Below are 17,778 nucleotides of genomic sequence, written 5' to 3'. Positions count from 1 at the left end.
GAACTCAGAAATGATTGTTGTTTTGTTTCTTAATGCTGTGTGGTGAAGCCAATGGCAATTTGAAAAATTGTGGACAATACATTACTAACCAACATTAATAGAGTATGCAGAGTAAAACAAAGTCATTGCTGACTCAGTTTTGTCTCAAAATATCTCCTTGGCAAGGGAACATGGCTGCAGAAAGAGAGAGGGCAGCACTCAACAAGCATAGATATGATCGAGATAAATCAGTGTTGATCTGTGATCCTAATCTATACAGACTTCTTGATCTTGCCAAGCACGCCATACAGGACTGTTTACATTTTGTTGCTGGCACACTCATGGCTCATTTGCTGGTTTTTGCTTTAGTTCTGAACAAAACATGTTTAGTTGTTAAATATCACCTCCAGGCATATACAATAATATACACTGAATAATAATATGTATCTGATGTGTTTTTCACAAAAAAGTTCAATAAACTGATTTAGAATCATTAAAATCACACATACTTTCACACCATATTGTATTCCTAAATTATTTGTTGTTATGTTTCTGCATTAGCAACTTGCAGTGCCTTGTGAGTCATTGCAGATGTTAGTTAAATATTATAAATTTGTTTGGGTGGCTGTGGCTCAAGTCGTTCACTTATCAGAAGGTCGGTGGTTCGATCTCCGGCTCCCTCATTCTGAATGTCAAAGTATCCCTGGGCAAGATACTGAACTCCATTGCTCCCAATGGCCGTGCCATCGGTGGAGAAAGTGTATTTACATTTCTGATGGCAGTTGGCACCTTAGCCTCTGCCTGAGTGGTTGACTGTGATGTAGTGTAAAAGCACTTTGAGAGGTTGGAAAGACTAGAAAGGTGCTATATATACAAGTACAGACCATTATTTGTTATTATTTCATCATAGGCTAATATGAGAGATATATCACTTACTTGAAATTAGTCTTAATACAAATACACAATAAGTAACAAATAATAGCAAATATTTTAAGCAGGTGTGGTAAAACAAGGTTTATCAGTGCAGCACATTTCATACACAGGCAATTCATCATCTTTACATAATGCATTTACGCCAAACATTTAACAAGAAACCCAGCATAAAACACACAAATTAAAAAGATAGAAATAAAAGAAATTAACACAAGATCCAAATGATTTTCATTATGTCCAGTCCAACTAATCGCCAAGATCAAGTCAAATATAACATTTATAAAATAAAAAACACATACCAGCAGGGAAGTCTCTTTACTAAAACTATAACCATTCACAACCATTCAAGTTAGGCTAATTCATCAGATTGGGCTAATCAGTGTATCGATGTACAGCTCTGTAGTCCCTTACATTGTAGTTTTGGAAAGAAAAGTAAGGACAAAGGAGACTGACAAAAATAACATTGGCCTATATAGATGCTTGTTGTTTTTTGTTTGGTTTGTTCCATGTTTACATTTTCTTTACTTACAAATGTCACATATAAAAATAGTATGTGCAAAAATAAAAGTTTGAAGATTAAAATCAAGCAAGAAAGGGTCTACAAGTTAAAACCTATTTTTCCCCTGAACAGTGCTTACTGAACAGGTCCTTGATTTGCATGAGCTCATCCAAAGCCTCATTGAGATCCTGTGCTACCTGACGGATTTTCTTCGCAAACTTTGATTCAAGGCCCTTCTTCAGCTTCTGACCATTCTTTCCTTGGGTGAAGTACATATCCATGCCGAGGGCAAAGCCTTGCATCATCCCAGATGCCTTACTGTTAGCTTCTATGGCCCTAGCACTTGCTCCTCCTGTAGTGGAAAGCTGTATCATCCCGGCTACTCTCGCCGAATCCATCCTGGCTTTAATCAGAACAGACAGATCATGCTTCTTTAGCTGCTCCATGCCCTCATTGATGAACTTTAAGCAATCCTGAATATCCTCCATGAGGTCACTGTACTCCTGGAAGATCTTTTCAATTTTCTTCTTTTCCTGACTGACGTTCACCTGGAAGGACAGATTTCATAATATTTTAAACAGCAGCTTTAAGCACATCACTAAACAAGTTAAAGCTACTACATCTGTGATTATTCGGTATAAAATTGTGTTTGTAGAAACAATCTTGGTGAAAATTGGTGCAGTCAGTGTGTTGTTTTGAGCCCATTCATCCCATGCATTACTGTGTGCCACAGTATGTTTTTATTACTACCTTTAGGGGGTGCCAAAATTAGAAATGTTTAAGTTATACACTAGTGGCTATAACTTAAATGCATTTGTTGGCAAAATGATTGAACATTTAAACAGACAACAAAGATTCTTCTGAAATACTTTGTTTACCACATTCACTACTGTTTGATTTCTTTCTGTACCTGCACCTCTTTCTGCCTGAGGGAATGCATCTTGTCAGCCAATGAACATCGGTCAAACCTTGAGGATGGCAATTTTATTTATATAACACATTTCATTACATGTAAAAATAATGTGATTTACTTTGACATGCATTCAGCGCCATTTAACATGCACAGCATTATGTGTACATAATAGGTTTAAATACAAGAAAGTAGAACATAAAAAAAGAAAAATAATGAAATGAAAGCAGTTGCCCTTGACTTTAACCTTCGTTGGATAACTATGACCTGGATGACTGAGAATCTTCATAGACAATGAAATGAAAGAAAACCACACACTCCAAAAAGCATCCACACCACAGACACAAACCACAAAGAAAATCAGTAAAGTTTCATGTCTTGTCACCTTGTTGGCGATGGCTGCTGATGCACCAGTGACGCCGCCGGCTGCAGCCACGCCAACCCCGAGGACAGTCAGCCCCAATGAGGCTCCCATTGTCAATGGACACAGAATCACCCCGGCAGCTGCTGCCACGCCTCCCGCTACACTTGTAGCCCCTCCTGTGATGCCAGCAATCTTTGTACCCTTTGAAACCTTAAGATTTAAAGGAATTTATTTGATAGGGTTTCTCAAAAAAATATTTGATAAGAGATAAGAGACCAAGTTATGGTAACTTTATTCACAAATCGAATATGTTTCAAGCATTCAAAACAAATGAAACCGACCAACCCAGAAAGCACAGTATGAATAAAATGATTTCTGGAGAGCCTGGGTGAATTATTCTTAAAAAGCTTAAATTTTTGATTTATAGTCTTATGATTAAATTGACTGCAACATACATGACCTTTCATTATCATATGTGTTATTTTTTTACCTTGTCTAAGTTGTCAGCAATGCAGACCAGCTCAGCAGTGTGTTGCTTCAGGGTGCCACCATGTTCAGACAACAGGAGGACATAACGCAGGACAGCTTTATAGAGATGTTCAGCTTTAATTCTGATGACCCTGGAATGTATTGTAAGAACAACGCCAACATTTGATCAGATTATCATCATTCAGCTTTAGTTGGAGGAACCATCTTTCCAGTTCAGTCAGAAACAAGACTGAGTTTCTTTAAGAGCGCAGATTAAATCATTTTCATCCTTAGGCTGAATATAAGCCTAAATTAGGGCAAGTCAGCAACTAGACACATCATCAACCAGGCTACACCAAAAACAGTGGTATGGCTTTTAAATGGCCTTTCAAGTAGGACATTTTGATTGAAGAAACCAAATTTAGGTCCAAGTTTTTGAAACAGCAGCACACAGTTGATTAAAAAATTGGGTCCTATTTTGTAATCAGCTGTGTTTTTTAATCATGGTGTGATCGAGTGGCGTTGTAGCTACACATGACTCTAGCGATGGCAACATTGGACCGTTGGACCACTGCATTTGGTACAAATATCTATGGTGCCCAGAGAATAGATCCTAATACATTACATTTATTCATTCACTTTTATCCAAAGCGACTTACAATTGCTACACATGTCAGAGGTCGCACGCCTCTGGAGCAACGATGGGTTAAGTGTCGTGCTCGGGGACACAATGGTGGATGGGTCATAGTGGGGATTGAACCCTGGTCTCTCACACCAAAGGTATGTGTCTTATCCACTGCACAATCGCCACCCGCCATGGTGCAATAATTATATAATAATAACTTTGGTGAAGCTCTGACTTTTTCCCTACCGCCACCAGCAGCTCAAAGTTTTCATTTATTGTGTGAAATAGCTCACCATCTACTTGATGTGGTGGCACACAATTATGTACAAACATTCATGGTTCCCAGAGAATGAATCCTCCTGACTTTGGTGATCCCCTAACTTTTGCTCTAGCCCCTCTATAAAGTTTACAATTGTGGGTTTTCATGAACTATGGAAATTAGTACAGATGTTCATGTACATGAATTGTTATTACTTTGCCGATCCCTTAATACCTCCAAGACTAAAGACATTCTCATTAGCCTCAGATGTACTTCATGTTTAGTACTAATTAGCAAATGTTAGCATTATGATCTTAGCTCAAAGCATCACCATGCCTCAACTATATAAAATATAAAAGATGTAACAATCTACTTACTTTGTTTCTTTTTCCCCTCCAAGTTTGATGTCTTCACACAGAGTGTTCCAGGCTGTAAGTCAATGAAACGGTAGTTCAGCAACAGTAAGTTAACAGAAATATATATCTTTTCAAACCGGTTTTTACTCACGGTGTCACATTCTTCCACCAATCCATCAAAGAGTTGGCATCCTGGTAGAAGATGAGAGGTCATTTACAACACAGCTAAAAGTACTTTTTACTCACTTTATATTGTGTTAGAACAATACCTTAATGGTTGTAAAATAGTTACCATGATTTCGTTTTTGTCATCAGGCTGTTCTTTCAGAGGTTTTTGACGCAGCAGAGGTAGTAATCTACGGTTATCATTAATTGATAGTTCAGGCAGCACCTGAGAAAATTAGTGACAATCCAGTTTTATTAAATTGGCATGTTATGTGAGTGACATGCCTTAGCTGAGTTTCATTCTTTATTCCAACACTATTCAGCTAAAATTACAATTCCACTTGATGATACCTGATCCACTTTTTACAAGTTAGATAGTGATTCATACAATTTTAAAACATACATCAAGAAGAACTCACTTTTTTCCATAATAGTTTGTTCTCCCAAAATAAAATTTACCAGAATATTTTGTGGTTTCGATATCTGTAACATATTCATACTTTACTTCAGTTAAGAAGCTGCTTTGCTCACACTGCACTCTACAGAAACAATAAATGTTACTTGTCTAAAAATCTTTGATCAACCGGTAATTTCCCATAATTGTAATAAAACATAAAACAATGTTACCTTTACTATATTAATGCCATTTACAGAGTCAAATCCTCCAGGATCTTTTTTAACAGTCCACTTTTTTGGTAACACTGGTGGAGGAGATGAGCAGCCCAAGCCTCCCTGAGCCGAAGGGGAAATGAACACATTAAAAAAGTAATCGTCATGAGTGTCATAGTGTGAAAGGTACAAGGACTCGTTCTTATGATTTATTGTATGGTAAGTTTGGAATTACGCATCATGAAATTTGGATTGAATTATACATTTTTATCAGGACCACAAAGGCAGTACACAGTTAATGATAAAATTATGCCATTTGTCTGAATTCTAATTATAAAACATTTTTCAAGTCATAATTAAAGGTCTCAAAATACTGATACCCAATATTATTAATTATCCCATCCAGAAATATCAGATCAATAAAAAATATTAAACATGAAATCTGATTTAAGACTGTGCTCTGCACATGACAGTTTGAGTTAACATGCAAATTAGATCTCATTACAGAGTGAAACAAAGCACACTGACTGTGGAGGTCACTGCACCAACCTCTGGAGATCTTGTGGGAGACAGAGGAGTAGTGTTACATACAGGCTTTTCATCCTTAGTTTTGTCTGGACGGGATATATTTTTTCTTGGCATGGGAACTGGCTTCTGAAAGAGAGAGGGTGGTATATTAAAACATTGAATCTGCTTAGACTTTCTTAGGAAGGTATTCACTGTATATTGGAATTTTCTCAATCCATGATAACATTTATCCAAATTCTAAAATTGCACTTTACAGCTTTAATGAAGTGTTTTCAGAACACTAACTTTACATTAACTAGTTCCCGACAGTTCCTACATCCTAACTGGAGTCAAATTCCCAATCTACTCTATCAGGGCTGAGATCGAGCCATCCCTACAAAGGAATTCATGAGGAGCATAGACATGATCAAGAAACATTGTTGATCTGACCTTGCCAAGCATGCCAGACAGGATTGATTACATTTTGTTTTTGGCACATTTAGGTCTTGTTTGCTGCTTTCATTTTGCTCTGAACGAACATGTGTTTACTGTTTAATTTAACTTAACTGTTAAATAACAGCTACTCCAACAAAAAAAACTGAATCTGTAAAAATCCAAATGTTTTTTTTGGTCTATGATATTTATATAGCACCTTCCAAACATTGCAGCCATTCAAAGTGCTTCTACAAATCTACCAATACAGATACAAAGACTTCAAGCAAGGACGTTCAATACGTGTACTATAGAAAGACACATTCTGATGATTTATTGTAACTTTGCAACTACGCATCATGAAGTTTGGACTGAATTATACATTTTTGTCAGGATCACAGTACACAGTTAATGATAAAATTATGCTGTTGGTCTGAATTCTAATTATGAACTTTTTCTCAAGAACACAGTCATAATTAAAGGTATCTAAATACCAAATATTGGCAATTATAGCATCTAGAAGTTGAAGAAGAAAAATTTTATTTGACCACAGACTATGATGAACTCTTAATTTAAGACTGTGCACATGCCAGTTTGAGTTAACATGCAATTTAGATCTCATTGCAGAGTAAAACTAAACATGGCTGACTGTGGAGATTACTGAGCACCAACCTCTGGAGATTTTGTGGGAGACTGAGGAGAAGAGCCAGGCTTGTCATCTTTAGTTTTGTCTGGACAGGACTTCAGACTCCTTGAAAAGGGTGGTGGCTGCAGAAAGAGAGACGGCATCAGTCAACAACGTACATACAGTATATTTAAACACTGAATCTGTTTGGACTGTCTTAGAATGGTATTCATTCACGATAAATTTTGTGATATTAGAATTTTCTCAATTTCCTCACTTGTCTGAAATTTTGCAGATTCTAAAATTGCAGTTCACATCTTTTATGCAAAGCGTTGAGCCTACATTAACTTTCAAAACAGCGTGCACATATCAAATTAAACATGGTCCTAATTGGAGTCAAATTCCTAACCCGACTCCATCAGGGCTGTGATCTAGCCATCCCTAAAAGAATTCATAAGGAAAGCATTTGATCAAGACAAAACATTGTTTATGTGTGACCTAATCTGAAGAGATATCTGAGCTGTTAATTGCCCTTGCCAAGCATGCCAGACATGATTGACTACATCTTTGTTGTAGCCACATTTAACTCTTTTTTGCTGGTTTCACTTTTGCTCTGAACAAATGTGTTTACTGTTTAATTTAATTTAACTGTTAAATACTAAAAAATTCAGAATCTGTAAAAATCCAATTTTTATTATTAGGTAGAAATAATGTGTTGGCAATTAGCAACCTCCCACACAGAAAATCTGATTCATTTGTTAAATATCAGCACATATAAAATAATATACTTTGAATAATAATTTGTGTCTTTTGTTTTAACCCAGACAAAATCAATAAACTGGTTAAAAATGATTAAAATAACACATACTTCTTTAAAAAGACTTACAAATATTTTTAATTTCAAAAGTTTCTACATCACACTTGTGTAAGTTGCATGTCGGTCCACGATTGACTTCCAAACTAGCTGTTATGTTGCAAAACAATTTTTGAGAGGAGGGGGACTTCAAGGCAAGGCAAGTTTATTTATATAGCACCTTCCAAACACTGCAGAATAGTGTTTGTGTTTCAGAAATCCATATCATAGACTATAAGTACTGATTAACATACACCACTGAAATAATAACATAATGTACGCATTAATTTGTATAGTAGCTCTTGGTTAAAAACTAATTAATATACTTATATCAATCATTACACATGATCTAATTATCTTATTTCTTACCTGTGCCATTGTGCAACTTTCCCTGCTGTAATCGACTCGTTGTGCGATGACTCTCTTTTGCAGCACTCATTCATCGACTTCTGAATGCTGAACAGGTTGGATGAGAATATGACATCTCACCATTCAACTGGTATTCATTCCTTGTCATTCAAGCACTTGCATTTTCTTGTTTACACACCCACTAAAAGTTCTGATGTCATGCAGATAACAAAGCGTAAAGTGAGAGCATCAACTGATAGACAGTTGTAGTTGGACGCTTACATACACTTGAAGTCATGGTGAAATCATTAAAACTCCACAAATTCCATGTGAAAAAGTTATAGTTGTGGCAAGTCTGTTAGGACATCTACTTTGTGTGTTAAAATAGTCATTATCCCAACAATTGGTTACAGAATTTCACTTACAATTCACTATATCACACTTTCAGTGGGGTCAGACGTTTACATACACTAAGTAGACCGTGCGTTTAATCAGCTTGTGAAATCCCAGAAAACCATGTCATGGCTTTAGAAGCTTCAGATATGCTAATTCACATAATTTGGGTCAATTGAAGGTCTACCTGTGGATGTATTTTAAGGCCTACCTTCAAAATTGGTGCATCACTGCTTGATATTATGGGGAAATCTAAAGAAAAAAGCCACAACCTTGAATAAATATTGTGTAACTCCACAAGTCCATCTTCATCTGAGCAAACAGTAATACACAAGAATAAACACCATGGGATCACGCAGCTGTCATACCACTCACAAAGGAGATGTGTTCTGTCCCCTAGTGAGAACAGCAAAGGTGAATGGACATGCTGAAAGAAACAGGCACAACAGTATCTACATCCACAGCAATTTAGCATATGCGATCCAATGTACTTGTATATAGCGCCTTTCTAGTCTTTTCGACCACTCAAAGCGCTTTTACACTACATCTGCATTCACCAGTCACACACTGAGCCTAAGTGCTCAAACAGAAACTAACATTCACACACATTCATACACTGGCGGAACAGCCACAGGAGGCATTTAAGTTCAACACTTAATTTTGTCTTCATGCACAAAACTGAATGTTCATGATTCAATAGTTAAACCTGTTTTTCTGGAAAGAGTCTAGCAAGCTGTGATCGTAGCTAAACACATACATACTTCCATTTTGAAATTATTTCTGCATGTATATTTAATGCCATTACAGCCTGAATGAAAATGCCAAAGTCAACCGGTGATCCTGTAAACTTTCTTTGGATATCTGCTCAATAATAAATGTCTTAATTCAATTAATTTCTGGCACTGAACTGAACTATCCTGATTGGAACTGTAACTGGAGGAGATCACCGAAACAATTTAAAGAAGAATCAGAACATCAGTTAATTATAATTATGGAAAAGAAGTTTACTATTTTCTATATAAGATAAACCTTGTATGGTGTCTGAATCTTTACTTTGACAATTCAAATATAGGTTACATTCTCAATGTGTGTAAACAAAGTGACTCAACTGAGCTGTAATATGACACATATGTACATTTTTTATTAGGAATAAAGCGTTTTAATAAGCTGCACTTTTCCTTATAAAATGACAAGTGGCTAATTACTAGTTATGAGTCATTTTCAGATGAGAAGTTTTGATGAGGAAGCAGTAAAGTTCAAGCTACAATAGTATCAGTATGGACACTTTTTGAGGCGAAACTCTTGGCAGGACAAACCCTGGAGATCATATGTTCCCAGTATGCAACAGTATGTGTTCTTGTGCCATTGTTGAGACATGTGAAGTGGAACCAACTTCCAGGACTCCAGAAATCCACTTTAAATCTACAAAACGCAGCTCTGGTGTTTCCACTGTGGCTGTAGTGTCTTTGGTGTCTGTGTTTGGTGCGCTTTATTTCTTCTCCTCGACAGTCCTGCCAAAGAATTCCTTCTGGAACTGCTGGAACTCCTCCTCTGTGAACAAAGACTCGGGCTCTTTGGCTTTCTTGGGGGGTCGGTCCAGACGATTCCTTGACTGTCTCCCTGAATTGTGGTTCAGGATCTGAGGAAGTGAGACATTGAGCTTGTCAACACCGTATGAACTATATGGGAGTTCTATATAAATATAAACTAGAAGTAAAGTGAATCCAAAGGATCAAATAATACAAATATGAATCACACAATTATCAGATTGCTTTTTCAATATCAGTTAAGTAAAAAGTAAGATTTCTCAGACATGGTGAGATTTTTCCTTAATAGTTGTTCTTAGCAATTTGATATAAAAATGACACTACTTTAAAAGCAATGCGGGTCATCAATACTAATAGGAGATTAATCTCTGTCTCTTACCTTCAAAGTGTCTGAATCTGTTGCTTTGTAGCTGGTTTCCATAAAGTACTTGAGGTTAGCACTCATATGGCTCTTCCTCTGCTTCTTCTTGAACTCCTCTACAATTAATACCAAAGTAGAAGAGGAAGGTTAGAGCAAACATTAGAACATATGTTGTGCTGTACTAGTAATTACAATTAACTCTGTTCTCAAAGCAATTACAATAACTCTAAATAAGTCTAAATTATGGCAATGATTAACTTTTATTTCTGCTTGGTTACTGAAAGGTTGTTAACTTCATAACAGAGCCACCTAGTGGTTCTGGTGTACACCTGGAGAGAGAGACAGAGTAAACCCTATTATACAATCTACATAATGACAGTCAGTTTTAGGTTTTTTAATTACAGCCCGTGTTCCCCATTAAATGCAAAAATCCACTAGTCTAGTCCACTAACTGGCATATAAATGCGTTTAATAAATTCACAGACTACAACGGAGCGGCACATTGCACACTGAAATAACATATGAATTCTACGTCAGGATGTGTTTCGCTCTGAACAATGATTCTGTGCAGGACTACAGACAGACTGACCCACTGCAGACTTGACTCTCTTGTCTTTGACTGTGGCTTTGCTCTTCCCGGGACCCAGGCGACCCTGCAGCCGTTTGACCTGCTTGGTGACTCCCTGCCGCTTTGTGCTCACCAGCTCCATCACCGTGGCCGAGCTGGGTGTCTGCTGCTGCTGCTTCTTCTTTTTCACTTTACTGACATCTGGCAGGGTGCACAGGACATAAAGAAAGGAGTAAAACCAAATGTACGCTGCTAACAAGGCAATACTTCCCTCTATGTGCGTTGGTAACCAATTAGCCAATGCACTAAAACTTAGCTTACTAAAGCTTAGTACACTTTATGAAAATGCATAGCTAAATATATAACTATATATATTATGGTGATTTTAACTTTACAAATGGGGATTGTGGTTTGCTTTCTGTTTCATGAGGCTTAACATTAAAATTACTGCTATGGTTTTATTGTATAAGTAAAAAATCTTTAAAAGCCTGTATTGGAGCTCTTTCCTTGTAGTGGTTCGTTTGTAAATGACATTAAGAATCATAATTAGAGAGAGTAGGAGCGTTAGTTGTTCAACGCTAATGTAAGCCACCTGTAATTTAGCTAGCAAATCAAAAGTCTACACTGACCTTTAATATCGTCGCTCAGCAGCTCCAGTCCTCTCCTGATCAAAGAAGCAGACATCCTGATTGAATAATATTCAGAGGTTTTGTTGAAGTGACTACGCGCTGAGTCGATAAGAAGGGTCTTCAATGCTGAACAGCAACGTGTGCGGCTATCAACATCCGGTTACGTTACTCTTGTGCACCATGTGAAATCAACCGGCCGGATCCTAGTCAACGATGCCTTAAGTTCCCGACCTGGTAACTTCCACCGCTTCTACCCATATAGACTGTACCTACCTCAGCCTAGCCTACATTTTAGATAGCTATAGTGCTATGACTATTGCTATTATTGCTGCTACTACTAATAATACTAAAAAATGAATTACAGATTATAGGGTCACTAATGTCCCACAGCAAACAGAACATGCAAGATCCAGATTCATTATATCCTAAATAAAAATCATCCACACTAGAATACATTATGAGCTATTAAATTTGTAATAATAAATCATATTTCTCTAAGGTTAGCCGTTTCTAGTAATTGACTGATGTGGCCTATTTTACTAAATGAGTTTAAATACAGTTTATCCTATAGAATTTGGCTATAGCTAAATAGCGTACTAGTTATAGGCTACTCGTTACAAAGTAATCACATTACTGTAAAGCGTCACCGCCTCCATTCACTTCCAGCTGTTGCACTGTGAACTGTGGGCGTGTTGGTCATTGTTCTCTCTCTCCACCATTTATGCACTTGCTATCTCAACTTTTGGCACAGGAGTGGGTCGATCTAGTTTAACAGCAGTAACCTTTGTAGCCTGTCTACCTCTCAGAATTTGCCATGGCACTTCAGGCAAGAGCTCTGCTCACCTCTAAATGGCTTGCGGAGGCCTTGAATGTCCAGGGGAAAATGCGCATCTTGGACACGTCTTGGTATTTGCCCAAATTGCGGCGGAACGCCAAGAGCGAGTTCAAGAAAAGGCACATCCCGGGCGCAGCTTTCTTTGACATAGACCAATGTTGTGATAAAACTTCTCCTCTGGACCACATGCTCCCGTCAGAGAAGAGGTTTGCAGATTATGTCGGAAATTTGGGAATAGAGTGCGACACGCACGTCGTGGTGTACGACGCCAGCGAGTTCGGCGCGTTCTCGGCGCCCCGTGTGTGGTGGATGTTCCGGGTGTTTGGGCACAGCGCGGTCTCGTTGCTCAACGGGGGGCTCAGGAACTGGGAGCTGGAGGGTCGACCGATGAGTGACCAGTACGCCAGACCAACACCGACCGAGTTTAAGGCCTCGCTGAACCGCTCCTGGATCAAAACCTATGAGGATATCCTGGATAACCTGGACACCAAAAAGTTCCAGGTGGTGGACGCTAGGCCCCCGGGCAGGTTCAAAGGACTGGATCCGGAACCCAGAGACAGTGAGTAGTGTGCATGCCCGTACGATGACAACACTCTTAATGTTTTTAATGTCAATTTGGATTAAACTGCAACCAAACTGAAAGAAGAGGTGCAACCAGCTATAGGCATATAGTGGCTCCCATACACAGGAAGATTGTTTAGGTGGTAGATAACTGAAAAAGGTCACCTTTAATTAGGCTACCTTTAGTTACCTTTCACCTTTCTAAAAATAACGCTATGCCGTCTAGGCCCCCTTCCCAAATTATTTTCCTTACATTAAATCCTAGCTTATCAGACAACAGTTGTAGTTTTGGCCACCAGAGAATCTTCTTAGTGAATAAAATCTTGCAGACAACACTGAAAAGTTTTTTATTACTTTATTTCAGCTTGTTCCACTCTGCTAGATGACTAAACTGGTCTGTAAAAACTAAATGTTGATCTTTAGATCTTAATAAGGACAAAATAAAAGGTCTAAGAACCAAAACGTGTTCTAAGGTTTAATGAGTTTTCTTTTTGTCAGTTAACATGCCAGTGACCACCTTTCTCAAAACATAAAAGGTCAGCATGTACCCCGCCCAATAAATGCCCCGCCCAATAAATGCCCAGAAAATGCATTTATTTGCTCATATATTGACATAATGTAGACTCACAGTCAATGACACTTACCAAACACAACTTAGTCAGCACAGTAATTGCAAATGACCCCATTGTGTTGAAGTCATTGCAAAATGGCTGTGTGCACTCCATTCAGTGTGAACTGTTCATGTTGTCATGCTCATGTTCTCCGAGCATTTTCATACTCATGCCACAGTTCTGTTTCTTAATTATCTGATTGATCACTTTGCACAAAATGATAATACTCATTAGTAGTTGCTTCTTTTTCAGAGTTAGTCACCAAAACCCTCCAATATTCATAATGAACCTGACACACTGGGGCTCAACCACCATGTAACAGTGAAAGTAAACTAAAATAAACACATTTCATCATCCTATTATCTGCATTAATTGATAGGATTTGTGACAAAAAATGAGACTAAACAGAAACATCCCACACCACAACACTGCCTGCTATTCCATGCTACCTATAGTTTTAGCTCCACATTAAGTGCCATTCTGAAAACAGTGAAAAAAGTGGTGAAATGCAATCAAATTTCGATTCAGATTCAATCAGTGGTGTCAGAAATAACACTCATGAAAAACAGATGCATTATATCAACAACTTTAATAAATAGGCCATAACAATATCATGGCAATTTGTTTGGAGTGGTGATGGCGCAGTGGATAAGACACATGCCTTTGATGTGAGAGACCTGGGTTCAATCCACCTGTGTGTCCCTGAGCATGACACTTAACCCCTAGTTGCTCCAGAGGTGTGTGACCTCTGATATTTATAGCAATTGTAAGTCGCTTTGAATAAAAGCTACAGCTAAATGAACAAATGTAAACAGACAAACACACAAGCAGGCAGGCATGTAACAGTGAAAGTAAACCGTTACATGCAGCGTGCTGAGTCTTAATCCCGCACACACATAGGACAGTAGTACAGAGAGCAAAGGGTCTAGAATTTAGATATTGTCCAGTGTCCACCCTTAGATATGTCGATCTCTACAGATAGCAGTCTGTATACCGCGATAAGACACCCATAGTACGTGCCTTATCTTATTCCATACACTTCTCACTCCCAAGCACACACAGACACATGTCTCTGCATACATGTTGTGCATACACACACACATCGTAACACACACAGAGAAACGCTTTGATGTGGTGTTAATAGTGCCTATCCACAAGTGAAACTCCATTTGTGAAATCAGTGTCAGGAGTGAGCTTTGACCTTGTTTGAAAAGAGATGGTTTCTACATTGTGGTTTGTAGTATGTTTTTTGTCAACTTATGATCATTATCATGATTTTGCAGCAAAAATCCCCTTTATTTATCCATTTAGAGTAGAACTGTCCAATTTTTGCTATAGTTGTATTTACAAATGTAAAATATAATATATGACTGTATTTTATTTAGATAAATCTTATGTGGCTGTAAGATTGTCTTCTTTTGTTAAATGTCCAAAAGGGTTTTTGTCGAAAATACATTCATATTTTTTAAAGTAAAGTGTTTATTGGTACTGCAGTCAGGTACAAAATATAGGTGGTTATATTAAAAATGTTACAACAATGATTCACTGACAGAGTAATACATTGCAATTGTCTGTCCATGCGATGACGTGTGATGTGTCCATGCTCTCTAACCTTTAGCCCAGAGGTTACAAACCCCATCCCCTCAACAGCTGACATGTTTATCTGCTTCATTGTCTTGTTTAGGATCACATGATGATCTACTAACTTCATCTGGTCTGTTTTTATTTAGCCTTTCCAGCGGTTAAATAATGCTGAGTAGTTGATAGAGCCATGATGCATCACTTGTGACCTCTGACCTCTTACTCTGTCAGATGCAGGCAGTATATTTACACCTTTGATTTTACTACTCTGACATGTCAAAAAGTCTTCTGTGAAATAGGCCTATATGTGATTCAAAGCGTCACCCTACCTCCAAAATTCAGAGTTAAGTGGAGCTGTGCCGTAAAGTACATGACAAAGGAGTACATTGTTTCACCCTGACGGGGGCAACCAGTCTCACAGGAGAGTGAGGGAGATGTCAATTAACATTATTTACACGCCCACACTGTTTGTAGACAAGGTGTCTACTCAGGCAACACAAGTGAAAACACATGTATAGGTTGACCTTTGGCATGAAGGGGTCTTTGATTACATAATTCATATGGAAATACCTATCAATATGGCCAGGATATTAAAGATGGCAAGTTGCCTTTAAAATGGCTTATAAAATTAGTGACTGCCATTGAGTCTGACACAAAATTCTAGGTAGCTCATGTAATAAATCACAAACTGCTTATCAAAAATAACCAGTAGAGACCCGTGACAGGTTATATCACCAGACATCATTCATTTTATATTAACATAATAGCTACATATAATGTGTAAGTGGTGGCTCGTAGTGACAAACCAACAGAACGTCCTAAGAGACCTGAACATGTTAAGTTTAGATAATTATTGCATTTGCAAACGTAAACCGCATCATTAAGTGTTTGCATGGACAGACTTCTCATGCTCTCTCTGCCTAGTGAGCTAAAAACAGAAAAAAATTATCAATTTAAAACTAAACTGAAGACATTTTTAAAAGATAATCAGTCGTGTAGTCATGTGTAGGGATGGGGGTGGAGGGAGGGATTGGTGGGTGTATACCTGTATGTACTCAATTGTTTTACTTTTACTATGTTTAATGTTTGTTGTATATTTGAAATGTTAAACACTCTTCTAAGGACGGGCATTAGAAATTAGCAGTAGCTATAAATGCTGTGATGCTGTGCAATGGAAAATTGTTGTATAATTCTCTATGTTTAAGGGGTGGTGATGGCGCAATGGATAAGACTATGCCTTTGGTGTTCAATTCCCCATTGTGACCTATCCACCATTGTGTCCCTGAGCAAGACATTTAACCCCTAATTGCTCCAGAGGCGTGTGACCTCTTACATGTATAACAATTGTAAGTCGCTTTGGATAAAAGTGTCAGCTAAATGAATAAATGTAAATGTTTATAGCATCTGTCCCTATCAAATAAACTTAAACTTTTTAGTGTCTTTCCGTTTGTTTAGGTTTTCTGGCCCACATCTTTTCTGTTTTGGTTCACTCTCACTTCTCTCATAAGTGTAAAACTCTGAAATGCCTTCTGGACACCATCTGCACAGCATCAACCAACAGACATGTAGACAGAAGTTAGTGACTAGCTGGTGAGCAATGTGGGGTATTTAGTAGCTAAAAACACAAATAGTTTTGTTGGTAAAGATCAAAAAATATTTAATTTTTGACCAGACAGTGGTCAAATGCCCACCTGACAGACTTACAAACACAAGTCCAAAAGTGTCATTGAGTTGAATCACCACCTCTGAAAGTCTCAACAAATGCTAAACATTATGAGCATCTTTAAAATCCTATGTGGTGCAGGCTTTTATTTTTATTGTACTAGATGTTTAAACTATTTTTCTCTTGTAAATTGCTAATTAATTGAGAGTACCAAAAGGTGGCCTAAATCATTAAAAAGTTTATCTCTCTTTCTGATTCTATTCTCGCTTTCTGATTGACAGACACAGAGCCAGGCCATATCCCTGGCTCCATCAGCGTGCCCTTTAACTCCTTCCTGTCCCCGTCGGGTCACTTCCTGCCCAAGGAGCAACTCCAAGGTCTCTTTGCCCGGGCTGGCGTGGACCTCAACCGCCCTATTTGTGTCTTGTGTGGCTCAGCCGTGACTGCTTGCCACGTGGCGCTGGCGGCCCACGAGTGCGGGCACCCAGGGGTGTCTGTGTACGATGGTGGATGGTCGGAGTGGTACACCCGTGCTGTGCCTGAGCACGTCATATCTGAAGGACGAGGGAAACATGTGTGATTGGGTCACAGGAGTTGTGGTTGATGGGTTAAGACTAGATCAGACTTGTACTGGATGACGAGAAAAGAAGGACATTCTTTGTTTGTTGTTGGGTGAAGTGTGCCAAGGTTTAAAGTAGTTTGACATTTTGGGAAATACTTCCTGATTATACTGCTTATTTGCTTTCTTGGCATCCATACCACTTGGCATCCATACCACTTGGATAGTCAATCTTCACATTTAATTCGCCGCAAGTACGCTAATAAGTAAATTCTCTACTCTTCTTTTAACATCAACAATGTGTAATCCAAACATACGTCACTAAGGGACATTCCTTTCGTTCCAAACACATTAATAGATGACTTGAACCAGCAATATGGGAACACTAAACTTGACCTTTTAATCAGTTTTGAACTTGAAAAAGTGTTTGTTTACAGCTGTAATGCTTGTGTTGGAATAAAATAGCTACACTGTGAATCACAATGACTCAGGAGTTGTCGAAATTTCATAAATCTCTACTCTTCATGATATATCTGAG

The 17,778-nt window shown here is 38.1% G+C and overlaps 3 protein-coding genes across 7 annotated transcripts; 1 reads left to right on the top strand and 2 right to left on the bottom strand.

The window, feature by feature from the left end:
• Window positions 1-967: 967 nt before the first annotated feature.
• LOC119898629 (apolipoprotein L3-like) lies at window positions 968-8,200 on the bottom strand. Of its 5 annotated transcripts, none has more exons than XM_038712787.1 (10): window positions 7,954-8,200; window positions 6,779-6,874; window positions 5,696-5,818; window positions 5,186-5,290; window positions 4,686-4,784; window positions 4,550-4,585; window positions 4,415-4,470; window positions 3,176-3,305; window positions 2,707-2,895; window positions 968-1,959 (listed from the first exon to the last, which is right to left on the bottom strand). In XM_038712787.1, exons 1-10 carry the CDS (start codon window positions 7,960-7,962, stop codon window positions 1,525-1,527), a joined length of 1,278 nt encoding a protein of 425 aa, XP_038568715.1. In that variant the 5' UTR covers window positions 7,963-8,200; the 3' UTR covers window positions 968-1,524. The 5 variants fall into 5 exon arrangements, with proteins under 5 accessions (XP_038568715.1, XP_038568714.1, XP_038568713.1 ...); XM_038712786.1 differs by having other exon boundaries at window positions 4,415-4,466; window positions 4,546-4,585; window positions 5,696-5,821; window positions 7,954-8,194; XM_038712785.1 differs by having other exon boundaries at window positions 5,696-5,821; window positions 7,954-8,189.
• A 1,239-nt stretch (window positions 8,201-9,439) lies between these two features.
• Window positions 9,440-11,625, bottom strand: rps19bp1 (ribosomal protein S19 binding protein 1). Its single transcript, XM_038712783.1, has 4 exons — window positions 11,431-11,625; window positions 10,823-11,002; window positions 10,252-10,349; window positions 9,440-9,964 (listed from the first exon to the last, which is right to left on the bottom strand). Exons 1-4 carry the CDS (start codon window positions 11,483-11,485, stop codon window positions 9,815-9,817), a joined length of 483 nt encoding a protein of 160 aa, XP_038568711.1. The 5' UTR covers window positions 11,486-11,625; the 3' UTR covers window positions 9,440-9,814.
• Window positions 11,626-12,137: 512 nt separating this feature from the next.
• Window positions 12,138-17,717, top strand: LOC119898626 (3-mercaptopyruvate sulfurtransferase-like). Its single transcript, XM_038712779.1, has 2 exons — window positions 12,138-12,824; window positions 16,963-17,717. Exons 1-2 carry the CDS (start codon window positions 12,245-12,247, stop codon window positions 17,259-17,261), a joined length of 879 nt encoding a protein of 292 aa, XP_038568707.1. The 5' UTR covers window positions 12,138-12,244; the 3' UTR covers window positions 17,262-17,717.
• Window positions 17,718-17,778: the final 61 nt, after the last annotated feature.

Source organism: Micropterus salmoides, unplaced genomic scaffold (genome assembly GCF_014851395.1).
Source record: "Micropterus salmoides isolate LMB-PRFRI ecotype aquatic unplaced genomic scaffold, ASM1485139v1 Ms_hic_scaffold_12, whole genome shotgun sequence".
NCBI lineage: Eukaryota > Metazoa > Chordata > Actinopteri > Centrarchiformes > Centrarchidae > Micropterus > Micropterus salmoides.
Note: the sequence above shows the minus strand (reverse complement) of the source record. Positions and strands in the feature narration are given on the sequence as shown.

What these genes read in the sequence shown, in the direction of transcription:
- LOC119898629 (XM_038712786.1), bottom strand. An exon ending in TTGGTGCAGTGACCTCCACA is followed by an intron (nt 5,291 to 5,695) that starts GTCAGTGTGCTT and finishes CCTTCGGCTCAG; the next exon opens with GGAGGCTTGGGCTGCTCATC. An exon ending in TTGCTGACAACTTAGACAAG is followed by an intron (nt 2,896 to 3,175) that starts GTAAAAAAATAA and finishes TTAAATCTTAAG; the next exon opens with GTTTCAAAGGGTACAAAGAT.
- rps19bp1 (XM_038712783.1), bottom strand. Translation starts at nt 11,485, where the DNA reads ATGTCTGCTTCTTTGATCAGGAGAGGACTGGAGCTGCTGAGCGACGAT. An exon ending in GAGAGTCAAGTCTGCAGTGG is followed by an intron (nt 10,350 to 10,822) that starts GTCAGTCTGTCT and finishes TATTAATTGTAG; the next exon opens with AGGAGTTCAAGAAGAAGCAG. An exon ending in CAGATTCAGACACTTTGAAG is followed by an intron (nt 9,965 to 10,251) that starts GTAAGAGACAGA and finishes TCACTTCCTCAG; the next exon opens with ATCCTGAACCACAATTCAGG.
- LOC119898626 (XM_038712779.1), top strand. Translation starts at nt 12,245, where the DNA reads ATGGCACTTCAGGCAAGAGCTCTGCTCACCTCTAAATGGCTTGCGGAG. An exon ending in GGATCCGGAACCCAGAGACA is followed by an intron (nt 12,825 to 16,962) that starts GTGAGTAGTGTG and finishes TCTGATTGACAG; the next exon opens with ACACAGAGCCAGGCCATATC.